This window comes from Elephantulus edwardii, unplaced genomic scaffold (assembly GCF_000299155.1).
Source record: "Elephantulus edwardii isolate Elephantulus edwardi_28Jun2011 unplaced genomic scaffold, EleEdw1.0 scaffold00094, whole genome shotgun sequence".
Taxonomy (NCBI): Eukaryota; Metazoa; Chordata; class Mammalia; order Macroscelidea; family Macroscelididae; genus Elephantulus; species Elephantulus edwardii.
Window position 1 is genome coordinate 8,831,406 of NW_006399844.1, and position 19,767 is coordinate 8,851,172.

General features: G+C 39.6%; 1 protein-coding gene across 2 annotated transcripts in view; it reads right to left on the reverse strand.

Annotated features, from left to right (window-relative positions):
• SSH2 (slingshot protein phosphatase 2) overlaps window positions 1-19,767 on the reverse strand; it is a 311,107-nt gene that overhangs the window by 54,355 nt on the left and 236,985 nt on the right. For both annotated transcript variants that reach the window (XM_006890988.1, XM_006890987.1), the window contains 3 exons: window positions 19,549-19,652; window positions 11,369-11,433; window positions 4,368-4,489 (listed from right to left, as the gene is read on the reverse strand). In XM_006890988.1, the coding sequence (XP_006891050.1) occupies window positions 4,368-4,489; window positions 11,369-11,433; window positions 19,549-19,652 (291 nt within the window). The remainder of the gene's footprint in view (window positions 1-4,367; window positions 4,490-11,368; window positions 11,434-19,548; window positions 19,653-19,767) is intronic.

Genomic DNA, 19,767 nt, shown 5'->3' on the forward strand with positions numbered 1-19,767 from the left:
CAACAACAACAGTTACATATTGCTACTCTAAATGTGGCTCATAGTGACTAAGGAATGGAATTTTATTTTACCTCAATTTATTGAAATGTAATTACACAGATCTAGACAGATTAAAAACTCTAATCTGAGATCTTCAATCCTTCCTTGAAGGTAGGCAAGGGAGGTACTCTAACAGAAAAAAAATGTTTGCTTAATCATCTGTTGCTCCAGCAACACCAGAGGCTAAAACATCCAGGAGATTCCTAAAGGAAGTTTACAGCCTATTCAATTTCAGAGTATACAATTAAAGGTGGTTAAGTGACAACTCTCGCCTTGTGATCCTTGTGCACCCACAAGTAATTTTCAAGTTGACTGCTATGTACAAGCTCAGGTAAATACTAGACTGGGAAACTCTAGTTATAATGTAATATTTTTTCCCCCCAACAGGAGGACAATTAGAGTAACTTCCAGTCTCCTCCTCTCTTTGTGGCTGAATTCCCCTGAGGTCTGAGTCACACCCCAAGCTATTCCACAGTTCCATTCTAGCCCTGCACCAGGAAGTTAATGCTTTGAGACATCTGGCAGGATTTCCTGAGGCTTATTATCTAGAGTGCAGAGATCTGCTTAGCAGTCACATTCCTCAGTCTTCCCAAGGTTTCTCCAGAAAAAATAGGGGCAAAATAAAGGAAAGTTAACAAAATTCAAGGACAAAGAGACAGACTGAGTTCTGTCAGATGTGTAGTATCTTTAATCATAAAATGTAAAATGATGCACAACTATGACTTTGAGTTTGGGGCCTTCCTGTTTTAATTTCTTTACTTAGTAAAAGTGGTAAGACCTGCTAACTTGATCATATAACTCTAAAGGCAGGTTAAAACACGATACTGGAGTTAAAGAGAAATATTTAATTCAGACCTACTGGTGCATAATCACAAATGGAGTATGCCCTCAAATAACCACAGTGATTGATTACTCATTAAAACAGACAGCCATCTCTACCTAGAGGAGAAAGTTTGAAAGAATTCTGTAAGAAGTGTATGTGTCAGGTTAAAGAAGGTGGGTATTTGGGGCTTTTTTAAAAATACTAGTTTATTTCCAAATTCGAATACATTGATTTTGAGAACAGATTCTTCCAATTTCCCTCATCCCCACCCATCGAATTGTACAACTTCATGATTAATCCCCTCTCCCCCTGCACATCCTCATTCCTCTGCTTCCACCCTCCCCCACCCCCTTTGGATCCTTATACTCATTCTACAGTAATGGTTTTCTACAATATTTTCCTTGTGGGACTGAATAATTCACTCAGCATAATGCTCTCCAGTTCGTTCCAAGTTAGGTAATAATTTACAAAATTGCTACTCCTGCATGCTGCATAGTATTCCATTGTGTGAATGTACCATAATTTCTCAATCCATTCGTTTGTGGTTGGACATTTGGGCTGTTTCCATATTCTTGAGATGGTGAATAATGCTGCTATTAACACTTGTGTACAAACCTCCGTTTGTGCTTCAGTTCTCATTTTCTCAGGGTATGTCAAGGATGTGTCAAATGTGTTAATGGACTACCCAATGCGGACTGAGGGTGGGGTGGAGCTCCCCGATTAAACAAGCATGGAAGGAGGAGTGGCATCCACTTCCATAATAGCTTGCCTCTGGAAACCCTATGAACCTGGAGAGAGGATGAAAGGCACCCAAGCATCAAGGACTCTCCTTCATAGGGTCGCTATGAGTCGCCTGCAACTCGATGGCACTTAACAACAACAACATAATCCAAGTACTGGAATAGCTGGGCCATATGGAATTCCTATGTTCAGCCTTTTGAGGAAGTGCCAAACTTCCTTCCAGAATGGTTGTACCATTTTACAATCCCACCAGAGATGTAGAAGAGTTCCTTTCTCACCACATCCTCTCCAACATTATTACTGTGCGGCCCTGTTAAATGTTGCCATTGTTACTGGAGTGAGATAGTACTTCATTGTGGTTTTTGATTTGTATCTCTCTTATTGCCAACCATAAAGTTGTTAAGAGACAAACCGGGATCAAGATTAGAAGCCCTAGTCCAAGGTATAAACAGACAGCCAAATACAGCCAAAAATGCACAATCTGAAGAGGATAAAATTGACGAATGGGACTTTCTAAAGAATAAATCCATGTGTGCATAAAAAACTTTTTCCAACAGGATGAAAAGAAAACCTACCTACTGGGGACAAACATTTGGTAATACCATCTCAGACAAGAGTCTCATAGTGAAAATTTACAGAGTACTCCTGGGCCTCTACAAGGAGAAGACTGATAATCCAATTACAAAATGGGTAAAAGATATGGAAAGAACTTTCACAGAGGAAGATACTCAAATGGCAAAAAGAAGTTTTATAGTCACGCTGGAGTGCCATAAAATGAACACTTGCAATCCAGATTGCTATAGTTTATTATTTTTCTGTACACCACTATAGAAAGAATAAACCCGAGAGCAGCTTCCCCCTCCTCAACAGTCCCGGCATGCTGAACCCCGGCTCCACTAGCAGTCTGCTGCCCCTCAGCCACGAGGATGTGGGTGCCCCCGTGGAGCTGCTGCCCAGCAATGGCAGCAGCAGCCCCCCTCACCTCTCCCCACCCCAGTACAGCCACCAGGTACAGGTGAAAGAGGAGCCGGCTGAGATGGAGGAGGATGGGTGGCCTGGGCCCCCACTGGGCCCACCCAATGCCAGTACCATGGGGCCCCGTGAAGACTGGGACCTGGAGGAGGAGCTGCCTGGAGAGGAGCTGTCCTAAGGGCCTGGGGGCAGACAGGGCAGGGGTGAGGCCCTCCCTCCCAGAGCCCAGGCTCCACCTAACCCCACTCCACAGCCCCTCCCAAACCTCGAGGCACTTCCAGGACTCAGAAGCGGGGTGTGGGGGCACCTCTGGACCAGCAATTCCCAACGTGACCTGCCTATTCCAGGTCTAATGCTCCTGGGCAGGGGTGGCCCTGGCCCCAGGAGACACACAACCCCTGGTCTAGGGCCGGTAGAGGACAAGGAGGGACCAGACCCCTCCTGAGAACCTCCCCACATCTGAATACCCCAACCACCAGCAGCAGCAGGACCACTGCCCCCACCAGCTCTTCCCTTCAAGGCCCCTTAGCACCATGGAGACCCGCAGGCGGGGCCAAGCCACCCCCAGGCCCAAAGCTCCCACCCCGCCCCTGGCTCTGGCAGTGTTTTCTAGTCAGAAGCTTCCCGGTTCCCTGATCATGGTCCCTTCTGCCATCTTTTCTGTACTGTGAAGAAATAACAACCCCGTGTTACCTGTTGTGGCCAGGGTGGGAGACAGGCGTTTCTAACCATCACCAGAAGGACCTGGCTTCCTTGGGTGGCAGATGCCATGGCTGGGGCAGGGACAACCCATGTGGCCCGCGTGCTGCATTGAAGCAATGTTCCCTACTCCAGCCTTCCCTGAGGCAAGGACCTAGCCAGAAACGGGCCCATCCTGTTTTTTGGGTGCTCTCTGGCCACCTCGCCTACACAAGGGACCTTTATGGAGAAGCCCAGTGCCTGCCTCCCCAAGAGGCCTGTGTGTCCCTGGGCCTCTGGAGCTGAGAGCCTGAGGCTGAGACCAGGGTCAGGGCCGGAGGTGATGGCAAGGTGGCAGGCAACTCCCAATCTCAGCATGTCCCCGTCATGGGGGAGACAGACAGGCCGGGCTGAAACAAGGCTTGAGGGGCAGGTGGGATTAAGATGGTGGCTCCTGTGACCAACCGGTCACCCTGCCCCCAGCCTGCAGGTCTCCCCATTGCAGTCCTCCCCTTGCCCTTCCTCAGCACCCCTTCCCTGCCCTGTTCTGTGCCCCACCCCCCAGTTAAACGGATGACCAAAGACCTTTCTTAAGCCGGAAGCAAAAACAAAAAAAAACAAAAAAAAGAAAGAATAAAAAACCAAAGTTCATTGATTTAATACATGTTTTGGTTTATAAACAAATTAATTTCTTGCACTTTTTTTGGAAGATAATTGTCTAAGAATTTATCTATTTGCATCTAGATACAGTGTAAATGAAAGTTTTGTTAGAAAAAAAGTCAGCCAGGAATGAGCAGCTTCCTCCTCACCCTTCGAAATCCAGAAATACATATGTAAGCATTTTATTTATGCCATTAATACCTAAAATGAGGGGAAAGTAAGTAATAGTAGCAAAGTGAGGACATACAACAGAAGACGTTAAGCTAAACATGCTTGTCTCTCAAGACTGTTTGTCTAACATACAAATCAACTTGGTAGCAACTAACAAGAATTTTACACCCTAAACTTTAATAAGAGCAGACCTACACAAGATATTTTTGTGGTAGCTCAAGAGGTACCTGAACAGGTTATTTTTAAAAATAGCTTTCCCATCTCTCATTTTGTGGTATGATACCTGTCATTAGAAGAGAAATCCATTCCTAGGACAATGCTTTCTTCAGTGTCTTGTCTGCCATTTGTTGAAACTACTACCATGTAGCGTGTTCGATTCTGGTAAGTACTTTCCAATCTTACAGCCTAAAAATGAACAGATAACAGAAAAATTCAGAAAAAAATGAAGACATTTAAAAAGGCCAATTTTCCATCATTCAATCCTTTTTAGATCAGTATTTTAAAAACTGTTAGGGAGGGAGTTAGCAGATGTAATGAAACTCATTTCACATATTAGTTATATGGTTTAAGTTACTAAATTATTTGCAGGGAGACAATAATACTGATCACATTAGGAAATGGTTAAGAAGAATGCATATTAACAAACCCAGTATTTGGCACACAGTAAATGCTCAATAACTATTTTCTATAAACATAATTTACTGGAACTATTACATGTGCTACACTATAAAGACTGAAGCAGGAAATGTGAGGATTTACAGATGCAATTCCTAAAAAGAATTTTAATATTAAGCAATCTATGAGCATCACTGAAGAGTGTTGTGTTACTGAATCCTTGCAGATTATATATTTCAAGACCATCTTCTTTAGTTTCAATGATAATTAAGCTTGCTTTTCCAGAAGCTTCTCATATTACTTTTTCCTCCAAAGTTTTTATTCATAATATTTAAAAGGGCTTGCAGAAAATTTAAGTATGGACAAGGTATCAGATACTAAGAAGTGATTATTTGTTAACTGCGATAATAGATAACTTGCGTTTATTGTTTTTCTTTTTTTTTATTATTTTTATTGAAAGTTTATAGAGACTTAGGATTTCCAGTCATTCATTGTTGCACTTTTCTCCCTGACCACCCCCTTCCCCCAAATCACTCTTCTCCTTGAAAAGGAAAACTCTTTCATTGTTATGCAATTCCTCCCCCAAGTTCATTCCACTATGCAGCCTTCATTCTGGACTTCTGTAATGACAGGAATACCCTTTCATATATCCCTTTTAAACAGATCTCTCCCTCATCTGTTTCAATCCAATATCCATCATTTCTATCCTCCTTTTCTGTTTTCCCTCAACCATGATGTCAGTCCCATTTTTCAACAGTGGCCGGATGCAATATTTGTCCTTTCGTGACTGAGATATTTCACTCAGCAAAATGTTCTCCAGGGTCATCCACTTTACATAATATTTCATGAGTTCCTTGTTTTTCAATGTTGCATAGTATTCCATTGTGTGAATACCCCAGCTTCTTTATCCAGTCGTTGTTGATGGGCACTTGGGTTGTTTCCAGCTCTTTGCTATTGCGAACAAAGCCACAATAAACATGGGTGTGTGTACTATTTTTTTCTTGAGAGTAAAATGATATGGTTTTTGAGTTTTACTGTAAGATGCTCCAATTTAAAAAAAAAAAAAGGAGGGGAGAATATATGAAAGAAGTCCAAAAAATCATTGATGGTTAAGGGAGAAATACTGTTTGATTACACTAATATGAAATATAAGGCACGTTCACCAGTGGTTACCAGGGACATCTGGGAAGGAGGAAAAAAGGGATTCATTTTTTAGAGGACACTGAGCATCTTTTAAGAATGACATGAAAAGTTGGAAACAGATAATGGTAATAGCAGAACAACATGATAAATGTAGCTAATGTCACTGCATTTTCCATATGAAGAGTATTAAGATATAAAATGATTTGTTGTATACATTTATCACAGCAATGCTGAATAATTATTAAATCTAGATTATGCGTATGTGAAGATATATTTCCTACTTTTTAAAGAAAATTTTACTTTAATTGTGATTTTTTTACAGTATATCTTCCCATTTAATTTTTTCCCCATTCATTGTTGCACATTTTCCTCCCTGATCCCCCCAGTTCACTTTTTCTACTTGATTTTCTTCTTTTGTATGTTTAAAACAGAAATGATCTTAATAAAAAATTCAACATCAAGGTGAGATGGCTGAAGTCTCTCCCATTAGGTTAGGGACCTTCTCTCCATAATTAGATTAAGCAAGGGAGAACGAAACGCTTGAAGTGTTCATGAGATTTTAAGTAACCAAAGAAATAGACTTTTCAATTTTTGTACACAATTCAGGAGTATCAGTTGCAAACACAATCTTGCTGCCCATCTACTACCTTGGCCTGCTAACCCGCATTCCAGGTAATATTTACACAAGGATTTTCCCCTTCCCCCTTTCATTAGCTTGGACTAGTCAATCAATTGTAACTGGCTGGTGTTGAAGCTGTGGACAAATTATGAAACACACAGTCCAGTTTCTCCCGTATCATTTGTATATAAGCCTTGTGAGAGCCTTGGTGAGAGGTAATGTATGTTAGGAAGGTTTCTGGCATCAGTCAGTGCTGTCTGGACCTTAATGTCTACTTGCTACTAACTATAGCATCTTCCTTGGTTCCAGCCCATGGGGGTTATGCCTCAACTTAAACGTTGGTTTCCTAGCTTCTCATAGGCGAATTTGGTTTCAAATGTGTTACTTCATGGAACATAAAGTCAGAAGTACAGTTCGCTATCGTGTGTACTTGGCACCAGGATGGTAGGCATTCATTACATTCCTTCTCTATCAACTCTTATTACAAACAAGCTTTAATGCAGCCAGTTCAGCTGCTGTTTGTACTTGTCTAGCTTTTCCTAGGAGTATCAAGAGTAGAGCCAAAAAACTAATGGGAGGCTCACCATTGCCTTAACTGGGTCAGCTGAGTTTTTCTCCTTTTGCTTAGTCACGGTGGGTGGAAGTGACATAGTTAAGGGGAAAACAACTCCATGAAGACCAGCACTCAAATAATTCTAAAGAGAAACCAAATTTTTAAAAAAGTCTTAAGCTAGTTAAAGGTACTAGACATCTGTTTCTCACCTAAGAAATGGGGTTATTTTATGTAGAGAATATTGCCTTCTGGGCACATCTGCTTGGCTTCAAAGGGTCTATTTGTGTGTTTTTTGGTTTGTTTTTTAATAATAGGAGAGAATTTTTATTGGACAGGAGAGTGGAACTAGACCATATACTCCATGAAGGAAGGAACCATGTCTCTTTTTTTCCCATGTTTGACCTCCAGCTCTTGCACAGTGACTGGTACACGGAGAGATGTAAGTAAGCTCTCTAGGTGGAAGAAGAGAATGCAGAGTTCTTGTGAACTGACTGTGGCCCTTGAACCTAGCTCTAACCCATAGCCACTATAGGGAAATGCAGCATTATTAAGCAAGGAGCTGGAGGACCATGGGATAGTGTCAATACTTAAATCCTAATCAGAAAGATGAGATATAATCTTTAAAAGAAAAACAATATATCCTCAAAGCTAGAGGACAAATTTGAAGGTTTTAAATTTCAAGAAGTCTAGCTTAAGAATCAAACAAAACTCTATAAAACAATTAGCATAAAGAAATCTTTAAAAAAACCTATCCTGTTTTGAGATTTAGTTCATATTTGTCTGTTTGAAACACCTAATAATAAATAATTCATGGAACCAGTGGAGAAACATCACCATTTAAAGTGGCATTTTAGACCTAATTCCTTAATACAAGAGTCTGTGGTTGATCCACTGTTTTGTCTGTCTCTAGAACTTGTATGAAATAGATGATCAAAATAATACGATTTAGATGAATTTGATCCAGGTCTCACTGTAAATGGCATTATTAAGTCTAACTGTATAAACAAAAGACTATTTGGGGTTTTAAAACTTGGCAGAAGTAATACCTGAGAAAAATCATTCCAAGAAAACCTATCTATTGCCTACATTTAGAATTCTACTAGGAATGTCAGGCAAACTGGATACAGGAATCCTAGGACTGAAGTGGAGTTGGGAGTCATCTCCTACTTCCCTCTTATTCCTGACAGATAAGAACTCTGTCTATTTTTAAAGCTCATCTATTAAGATTTTCCTCAGCAGTTAGTTTAAATGCTTAACTTGATTATAAGCTGTTCACAAACTCCACCAGCTATAACAGCTTCTCTTCTCAGCGGCACCCAGCATCAGGATGTCCTCCTCTGTAAATGTGTGAGCTGCAGGTCTGCCTTTAATTTCTCTTGACCAAGATTCTTACATCGTGCCTCTGCATGCAATGTTTATCCTCAGGGAAACTACATTATCAAGGTCCAATGTCTAGACAGGCAGCTCATCCAAACCATCAGAGGGAAAGGTTTCAAAAGTACGTAGATATTAAATTATAGCCAAAAGAACAACAAAGCAGAGCCAACAGTGAAAATTAAAACAAATACACCTCAGATTTGACACTAATGAATTAAAGAATAATGTCCTAAAAAAACCCAAAACAACTGACTGGAGTTTGAGGCAGTCAGTATCTCCATTTTTAGAAATATTTCTGTGTCTCTGAAGTTTCTAAACAGAAAAATCTGTAGGTTATATTTTATGCAGCCATTAAAATAATGATTTAGCTACTGATTCAGGAAGGTACCATGATAAACTGAAGAAAGCAAGTTACAAAACAACATTTTTCTCTCTCAATTTTGCCACTTCCATAGCAACACAATATGAGACTGGAAGGATATTTAATCCAAATTACTAAGTAGAGTCTTTTAAATGCATAGAACACACAGAATAATTTTTATTTTAACTTTTATAGGCCTTTCTTTTATATTCGGCTATATCATCTGAGGAAAAAAAGAAATCAACCAACCAGAAAATATATTGTATTTAGGGAAAAAATTGCTTATTTTTTAATTTTGGAAAAATTAACCTTAAAAAAAATAAACTACACTTCGTTTTCTTGCAATAAACTCAAAAGATCTCTTGGTTTCTTAGCATCATATTAGCCTGAGTTAAAAACATTAGTTTATATAATTTCCCAGTCAATTTTTATTAGATACATCTCTGATAATATGTAAGAATACCAGAAATAATTATCTTGATTTACCAGCTTAATTTTTTTAGATGGTAAAGTTAACACTTGAAATCTATGAGCATTTGTAATGCAAGGTGTCTGTCCTTGGAGGAAAAGATGTTTTTACTCTATTTTCCATACTACAGCAAAATGTGGGGTTTGCTGCCTCTCACTGTTGTTGGTTATTAGAAAAAAAAAGGCAGGACTTTTCAGTTGACTGTCAAACTTTTAACCTTATGCACAAGCCCCAAGATGAGAGTTTTAGCATTCCAAATTTAACTCAAAACAAAAGGCTTTGCTTTGAGTCTAACAAATGCTTCTTTCAGTTATAAAAGTGCTAATTTGTCCAAAGTCATACAATGTATTCACTGATTTTCTTGAAGATGACTCACTCAATCTGAAACATAATGACTATGTGTTCCTAACAATCCCAAACAACTGTAAATGGCTTGTCATTTGATCTCTGAATTAACTTGGAGGCGTCTGTTACATATTTTGAATTTATATTTTATAAATGTAAAAGCAGCTGACATGGCATATTTTATAGGGAAAGAAAAAGTTTAATTGCCAACTCTGTCTTCTCCACTGCTTCCTTTAATGTTCTTCCAAGTCTTTCAAGGTTAAAATTATTTTAACATTTATAGGTCCAATTCGAATTCCAGGAGTTTATCAATGAGAAAAATATAAAGTGAGAGAGGACAGACTTCTGCAGTGGCTCCATTAAACTTCCCATTTTTGGAAGCTATCATTAAGTCTCCAGTGGGCACCCAGTGTGTGCAAGTGACTGTTATTTTTCATTTTAAAGCAATTTTTCTCAAAAAGTGAGTGACTCCTGGACCAGCTATATCAGAATCTCTGGGAATCTGTAAATTCTGGCATTTCCATTCCTGCCTCTCACCTATAAAAAAAAAATCAAACCCTGTGGACAGGGTCTAGAAGTCATTGTTTCCATAAGCCCTCTAGATTGACACTGCTATTTCATAACTTTAGAATAGTTTTAGAATACAGAAGTGTTTAAGATAGAAGATGAGGTTTAAAAAATATAATCTTACTTTTGCACTATAATAGCAACAATTACAGAAGGATCTCTTATTTCACTTCCTTTAAAATTCAGAGTTTCTCAGTCAAAAGTACAGCCACAATTTCCTATCATGGAGGTAATATTTGAGAGAAAAAATGACAGAATTTAAACAAGGAATTTGTGAATGAAGAAACAGGCCTGCTCAACAATTTCACATCTTGTGAACCGTTCAGTATTTTTCTTTGCTGAAAGGAAATAGAAACCATTTAAATTTCATAGGCCTGTGGCTCTCACATGGGGTACTTGTGGTGTAGCAGTTAAAGTACTTAACTGCTAACCAAAAAGTCCAGCAGGTTGAACCCACAAACTGAGGGAGAAAGTGTGATGGTCTGTCCACTTCTGTGAAGATGCCCAGTCTTGCAAAACCTATGGGTAATTCTAGTCTGTCCACAGGGTCACTGTTAAGGACGGAACTGCTCTGGGAAAAAGAGTCTGGTTGGTGGGTTGGGTGATAGGGCGGTCTCACCATCACATACTTAGATCACTGCAAGAGTGAACTGCCTAGCTAGCATCCTCTTCCTCTGGGCTGTACTAGCTTCCAAGCAATCTTCTTACATACTATGGCGGTTCCATGTCACTCCCTAACTAAAAACCCTATGATGTTACCGAAAGGGTGGGTAGTAAGCTCAAGGGCCAGACACGAAAACGAAATGAGAGAAGTAAGACGGAGGCAGAAAATTTTCAACAAAGAAAATGTGCTCATTCCTATTTTTGGTTTTCTTACGTACATCCAAGGTACTACTCTAACAATAACAAAGAAGCAATGATGACTAATGGCGAAAATGCATGAAGACTACAGCATATTAGGAGCCCGTTTCTTTACACCAAGTCCCCAAGTGTTCTCTCCTTTTTAGAACTTCAACTGCTATTACATGCAATAATCACAGTACGGCATTTACCAACAATTTGAATCATCAAATTATTTTACATTACTTAATATTAACTCATAGTTTCAATTAAATTCTAAAGTCCTAGATGATAGGGTCATGCCAGTTCTTCCCTATTCCCCACGCTCCAAGCACCAGGATGGGACATAAATATGACTGGGGAATGTTAGTTACATAGTCTTCTGAGGAACTTACCAGCCTGATGTTGTCTTCTGGGCGGAGTAATATGAACATTGCTTGAAGATGTTGTTGGAGATCGCCTGGTTAAATTTAAAACACAGAATAATTACTCTCCATTCTAATGTCAACAGAACTGATTGCTTCTGGCCTAGTGACTTGTATAAAAAAGGAAGTTCTAGTTCACTGAAGGACTCTAGACACAGTAATTAAGTGAATGTCTTAATGTGAGCATTGACTCCTTTATAAATGGAAAGGGGACTGCTTCTTAATATATTCACTTTTCGTTTATACTATATTCAAATTTGTGTGTATCTGCCCACAGACAAAACACTTGAAATGGATTTCACTTTTGTACTAAGGTAAAAACTGTGATGAGGGATGGACAGTAAAATATTGGGGATACGTGTTGGGAAGATGCAGCACTGCTTTTACTTCTGAGTCCATTTAAAGTGGCAATTCAAGTCATCCTGAGAATGGGGGGTACACACCAGTAGAAGAATTCTTTCTTAACTCTCAAAAAAACTAGTTTCATAATTCCTAGTTGGCAAAAGAGCTCTGGTGGCCTAATGAGTTGTGCTGCCAACCAAAGGTAGGTCGTTTGAATCCAAGGAATAAAGATGGACAATCTCCTCCCATGTGATTTATCGTCTCTGAAAACTCACGAGTGGATCAGATATGAGTCAGTTAGGACTCCACAGCAACAAGTGAGTGACTTTCATAAAATGTGTTATGATAATCTTTTGTTTTACTTGGAAGATTTTCCCTTAGAATACTGCCAACAGTTTCAAACAATTTCTGAAGTTCATGGTTGATAATGCTGAATCATTATTTGAATCCTCACTTGTTCTTATAAATTCTAGAAAACTATGTGCCATCAAGTCGCCTGTGACCCATTGCAACCCTATATATGTATAGCAATCCTGAAGCCTGCCCTGTTCTGAGCGAATCTCACTAATTCTGACACACCAACACCCATTGCCCCAGTTTCTATAGTAAACCATCTCATCTGGAATCTTCCTCTCCTGCACTGTCCCTCCACCCTTCCGAGCATGATGTCCTTGTCCAAGTACCATCTCTCCTGGCCATGTGCCCAAAGTATGTGAGACGGAGCTTCAAAATCCTAGCCTCCAAGGAGAAACCTGTTTTCACCCTCTCCACGACAGACCTATGTGTTTTCTTGGCAGTCCATGGTATGTTCAAGACTTCTCCAGCACCACAACTCAAAGGCATCAATTCTTCTTCTTTTATTCTTCATTGTCCAGCTCTCTGAAGCATGATAAGTAACTGCAAAGACCATGGCGTGGGTCAGGAGCACCTTAGTCTCTATACAGTGTTGCTTCTCTGTACTCTGGAGAGATCCTTGACAACAGATTTTCCCAGTGCCACTAGTCATTTGATTTACTGACTGCTGGTGCAAAGAGTATTGCTTGTGGAGCTGAGCAAGCTGTAATTGTTCACAACCTCAATCTCTTCTCCATCTATCATGGTGCTGCCAATTGGCCCAGTGGTGAGAATCTTTGTCTTCTTGATGTTGAGCCTCAATTCATATTGAAGACCTTGACCTTCTGCAGCAAGTACTTCAGGTCCTCCTCAGTTTCAGCAAGCAAGATTGTCATCTGCATAACGCAGTTTGTTGAGTCTTCCTCCAATCCTGATGTCACATTCCTCATCATAAAGCCTAGCCTCCCAAATGATCTGTTCTGCATATAGATGGAAAAAGTATGGAGATAGGAAATATCACTGACACACTCTTTTCCTGATTTTAAACCATGCAGTGTTTCCTTGCTCTGTCCTGAGGACTGCTTCCTGGTCTGAGTATGGGTTTTGTATGAGTACAATCAAGTGTTCTGGGGATTCCCATTTTTCTTAAGGTCAGCCACAATTTGTTGTAATCCACACAAAGGCCTTTGTACAGTCAATGAAACACAGACAGACATTTCTCTGGTACTCTTCTTTCTGCCAAAATCCATCTGACATTGGCGATATAATGTCTCTAGTAACACAACCTCTTCTGAACCCAGCTTGTACTTCTGGCAGTTCTCTGTTGATGTACTGTTACAGTTGTTTTTGGATACTCTTCAGCAAGATTTTGTTTGTGTATTTGTACTGTGATATTAGTGATGTTGTCTGATAATTTCCACACTCTGTTGGGTCACCTTTATTTGGAATGGGACTAAATAGAGATTTCTTCCAGCCAGTTGGCCAGGTAGATGTCCTCACGATTTCTTGTCATAACCTGGTGAGCATGTTCAGGGGAGCAATGTTTGTTGAAATATATCAATTGGTATTCCACCAATTCCTGGGGTCTCTTTTCTGCCAAGTCCTTCAAGGCAGCTTGCACTTCCTCCTTCGTCACCATTGCCTCTCGATCATTTGTTGTTTCTTGAAATTCTTCTGTGTCAGCCTATTCTTTTTGGTACAGTGATTCTGTACGCTCCTTCCATCTTCTTTTAATGCTTCCTGAATCATTCACTATTCTGCCCATAGCATTTTTTTTTCAAGAATACTAAACTCATTTATTTCTCAAAATTCAATTTTCAGCCAGCACTCCCTGCTACGATGGATGACCACGCAACATCCGTGAGGCCCAGTCCTCCACGTGTCTGGGCACTGTCCTGCAGCTTCAAGTGCCAGGCTGCGAACACCTAAGGTGCTCGTCGAGATGCCCTCCAATCGTCTCCAACTCCTTACCACCCCTAGGAAGGCTCACGCCATAGGCGCCGCCATCTTTCCACACTCTGCCCATAGCATTTTTAAGTATTGCATCTTGTGACTTGAATTTGTTCTTTAGTTCCATCACCTTAAGAAATGCTGAGTAAGTTTGGTCCTTTTGTTTTCCCGACTCCAGCTCCTTGCACATTTCATTATAATACTTTACTTTGTCTTCCTGAGCTGCCCTTTGAAATCTTCCATTCAGCTCCTTAACTTCTTGATTTCTTCCCTTTGCTTCTCAGCGCTCTACTGCAATATTCAGAATCTCTTCAGACATCCATTTTGGTCTTTTCTTCTTCCTCTGTCTTTTTAATGACCTTGTGCATTCTTCCTGGATGCTATTCTTTTTTGTCCTGGATGCTATTCTTGATATCCTCCCACAGCTCCTCAAGTCTTTGTTTATTAGTTTTCAATACCTCAAACCTGCTCCTGGTTTGGTTTTTAAATTCAGGTGGGATAGATTCAAGATGAATTTTTGATACCTGTGGATTTGATGTGGCCTTCTTCAACTTTGATTTGAACTTATATATGAGTAGCTGATGGTCTGTACTGCAATCAGCAGCTAGCCTAATTTTTACTGCTGATATTGAACCTCTTCAACAGTTTCTTCCACAGATGTTATCGATCTGATTCCTACACATAACATCAGGTGAAATCCATGTGTATAGCCTGTACTTTTGTTTCTTATAAAAGGTATTTGCAATAAATAAATCAATCATTGGGCAGAATCCTATCATTCTATCCCCTCATTTATAAATGTCTTTATATTAAACTGATAGAGATGTCCTTATACTCCCTATTTTGCAGAAGGAGGTAACAGATAACTCGATAATGTGGTGTCATAAATAATGATGATCAGGATTAAAACCCCCATCATCCTGCCCACTCATATCTAGCTTTTAAAAAAAATTTTAAGAGTGGATAGTGACTGGCATGACTATAAAATCAGGAATGCCAGGATAACCTGTTTTCTCACTGGCCTTGGAATCCACACACATCACTTCTCTCCAGGTAATCTCAGTTATTAACACGTTGCCGCACACTTTTAAATTGATGACCGTGTTCAGAAACACATTGTCATTTGCAACAACGTGTTAAGCATGAGATGGATGGCTGATGAGTGAATGAAGCAGAGATAGGAAGGTAGGGGGAGAGTAGGCTGGCAAACAGGTGTCTGACTACAAGTCAGCAAGCATGTCTTTTACTGTTCCTGCTCTTCATTCATCTGCTCCTTCCCTTCTCTTATTAAAGAACAGTTTTCTTTTTCTCCATTTCACTTCAGGTTTCTGACAAATTCCATCATGGCAGAAATCTTCAAATTTTCAAAATTAAAAAGGAAGTTTATTAAATCCATTTGACTGCATTTCAATCCCAGAGACACACTCTAAATTTCATACAGTAAGAATCCGTGTGGGATATTAAGTGTATACCTGTGAGAAATGAAAACAAGTTCACAAAGAAACTTTATACACAAGTGTTAATGGCTGTCACATTCAAAGCAGCCCAAAGTAGAAACACAGCCAAGTGATAAATGGGTAAGAAAACGTGTCAATCCATATGATGAAAGATTATTTGGCAACAAAAAGAAATGAACTACTGATAACACACCATAGATAGAACAGATGAATGTTGGAAAATACTATGTTTAGTAAAAGAAGCCCTGCTGGCAACATGTGTAGTGTATCAGGCTGCTAACAAAAAGATCAGCAGTTCAAATCCACTGATCATTTTGGGAAAAAATGGATACTCTCCTCTGGTAACGATTTCCAGCCTTGGATGGAGGGATGTGTGAGAGTCATATTGATGGCAGTGGATTAAGAGGAAGAAATCAGTCTCAAAAGATTCTTTATGATTCCACTTAAAATGAAATGTGCAGAACAGGCTCTTAGAATAGACTCTCTAGAGAAAAAAAGTAGACTCAGGGCTGGGGGAGGTGGGGAAAACAGGGAGTGACTGTTAATGGTTTCTTTCTGGACGGATGAAAATGTTCTAAAATTAGACTGCGCAGAGATGGCAGTATTGTGCTTCTTATTCTTATATTCTAAGAAATGCTGAATTGTAGGCTTTAAATAGGTAAATGGAAGGAATAATATTTCAGTAAGTGGTTTAGAGAAAAAATAACTTGTGTGGAGAGACAAAGTGTTAGGCAATGATAACAGTTTACAAAGGATTTTCAGAATGACAAACTTCTAGAGAGGGGCCATTTCTAGGTAAATGCTAAACCAAAGTTCCTACTCTAAATGCTATTGGCCCAAAGACCCAACAGGATTAATTTGAAGGTCAAACAACATTCAAGGAGGCCCCACTCCTCATCAGGCTTCTTAGGAACTGAGTATGTGGAAGCTCTGGTGTGTAAATAGCAAACAGGACTGAGAAGAACCAATTTCTTTGAGGTAATTACTCTTCACAGAGACAGAATTACATTAAGACTTTCTTTCCTACATTTTCACATATATTTATGATTGTTGTTGTTGTTGTTAGGTGCCATCACGTTGACTATGGCTCATAATGACCCTGTGAACAACATATCCAAACCTTGCCTGATCTTGATAATCTCTACCATGCTCAAGCTCACTGGTGTAGTAAACTGTGTCAATTCACCTCCTTGACGTGTTTCCTCTCTTTTGCTGACCTTCCCCTTTCCCAGCAAGATGTTTTTTTCCTCCAAGGAACTGCCCCTCCTGACAACTTGCCCAAAGTACGTGAGAGAAAGTTTCACCACCCTTGTCTCTGAGGAACACCCTGGTTACACTTCCTCCAAGACAGACTTGTTTGTTCTTTTGGTAGCCTGTGGGATATTCAGTAGTCTTCATCAACACAATTCAAAAATATCAATTCTTCAGATGTATATGAAGCAAATGAAAAGGCCATGGCTTGGCTCAGGTGCACTGTAGTCTTCAGACACTGTTGCTCTTGACCACTTTCAAAAAGGAATGGGACAACAGATTTCCTCAGTACAACATGCCTTTTGATTACTTGACTGCTGATACCATGGAGGTAAACTGAGAATCCAAGTAATAAGAAATCATTGTTAATGTCAACCTTTCCATTCATCACAATGTTACTACCTATTAGTCCAGTTGTGAGGATTTTTGTTTCCTTGATGTTGAAGTGTAAACCATTTTGAAGGCCATCATTGCTAGTAGCTAAATTCAAACTCAAAAAGCATTTTTTGGTTTAGAAACTGTTTGTGATTAGTCTTTCAACATTAACTCAAAAAGCTAGTTGCTAACTTTTAGATTACAGCTTGATTTTAAAGCTTTTAAAAGTTTCCCTTTAAATACTGCTATTTATTTATGATACCATTTTTTGATTGCCTATATGAAATAAATGCTAACCAGAAATGAGCTTAAGAAAGTACAATTAAAAAATAAAAAGTATAGATAGGTCTGTCCTGATGTGGAGCAGCTCCAGTGGACTTGAATGCTGTGGCTTCTGCATGCTGCATTCACACTCACACTGCTTCAGCTGTTCGGTCTGAATCACAAGTCAAACCCATTCAGCTCTTACTAAATGTGCTTTTCTTTTCACTATGGGGAAAGCTAAGGGAACAATGTCAAGTAGAAAACGGGGTGGCAGATGAGTGTGGAAGGATGACCAAAGAAAACAGCCAACCAGGGCCAGGAGCTTTACAAGCCACTAACCCCACTTAAGCTGAAGTGTTACAGAACCATTTGACCAACGTCATAATCAGACAAGCAGGATTTTTTTTTTTACTATTTTAAATTTTTTTATTTTATTACTATTGTGTGTGTGTGTGTGTGCACGCGCGCGTGCACGCCATCAGATTGGGTTTGACTGGTACAGGAGGAGATTGTCCCTCCTTCTCCAGCAGAGCATCTGGTGGATTCAAACCGTGCACCTCTGGGACTGCAATGCAGCTTCTTGCCACTAGGTCACCAGAGCTCCCTACAATCTGGATTTAAACCAATAATTTGTCACCTTTTACTATAAGTGATAAATACCCACACCAAACAGAAATACAAAGCTTTACTAGGGGCTACTTCCTCTGTACATTCATATTTTTGGGGAAGTGCGTGGTTTTTTGTTTTGTTTTGTTTTTGCTGGTTGGCAATGAGGAGAAAAGTTTTAGAAAGGGTAACTAAAGGCTACAAATCAAAAGCTTCCCCCCCTTTTCCTCTCCTAAAAGTTTTCCACGGCTGGAGAGTTTTGGGAGGAGGTTAGTTAATACAGTCTAATGGGGTACATTATAATTTCGAGCTGCTACATTTACAACTAGAATAAGAAGCAGGACAGCCACTAAAAGAGCTGAGATGTCTTGACTGGGAGGTAAATTCAATTAGTGGCTCAACAGGGTCCAATAATTTGTGGCTTTCACTTCCGACCTGCACATTCTACATTTGTAGTCTTCTTCATTCCTTTCCTGGTAAAAGCAAATGCTTTCATTCCTAGAGGTCACACATCACCAAGGTGGCACACTTTGGGCAGTAAGCAAATACTTTTGTGTATAACATTGACTAAGATTGCTCTAATTATTGTTCTAAGACTGGCTTTTATTTTCCCCTTCAAAATAATACAAGTGGTTATGTACTGTTAACTGTTGATAGGTTATTTTCAAGCCAGTCGTATACATTTAAACTTACAGAGGTGAACAGTATTGATAACCCTACTCCTCTTCTATAAATACCCTTTGAGTTAAATTTTGTCTTTTTAATATGAACATATTAAAGATTATTGAAAGTAGAATCTGGAATTTAAGAACTAGTATTCCTATCTGGAACAGGGCATGAATTATGGAACAAAGGAGATGGGAGGAGAAATCTATATAGGAAAAAAGTGACTGAAGATTAATTTTTTGGTAAACTTATGTATTCAAATCATAATAAAAAGAAAAATGAACTGATACCCCAAATGTGACACAACCCTTGTTATCATGTCAATGAGTTTACTTTTATTTTTTTTCATTAACACTCCGTATAATTCTTTTAATGTCATGACTAGAGAATAGACAGAAACAAGGACTTTAATCTTTGATTAGTTGAAATAAACTTGCAGACTCCAAGGGACCAAGTATTAAAACCCTAAATAAAAAGATGACTTCATTAGTGTTTCTGAACCTTCCCAACAAAATTATGCCAACAAAACTTTATCCATTATTTATTACATATTCCTTGGGCAGCAAATGGTTTGTGGTAAACTGCTCAAGCTAAAGGTTAATGGTTTGAACCCATTCAATGGTACCGCAGAAGAAAGGCCAGGCAACCTGCTTCCGTAAAGATGACAACTAAGAAAACCCAGTTGTCATTGTGAGCAAGAGTCAACAACCAAGGGTTTTAGTACGTGTGTAACGCATTCTGCTAAGTGCCGGGAATATGTTGTTGAGCCTGGGAAAAGGGACAATGATGCAGAGCACGCTTTCTTTCAGTATCACAGAACTACTGGAGAAGCTGTGATAAGGCAGCTGACCTTTTGGAACAAAGCCAAAGGCCAGGTAAGCAACGGTGGTGAATGTGGAGCTTTACCTGCATGTTTGTTGCGTCTGTGGCTGATTCTTGGTGTGGATGATCCATTTCCCCGTGGTAGAAAAAGGGCAGCACCTTTGACAGTTAGAAAGCTCTCGCTGATGCTGCAAGGGAAATGTAAAAGAAAAAAGAAATTACTCAATGAACGTAATCAAAGAATAGAATCGAGACTCATTCCCTCTTCCCTATTCCACAGTCCCAATGTCATGGGATGAAGTA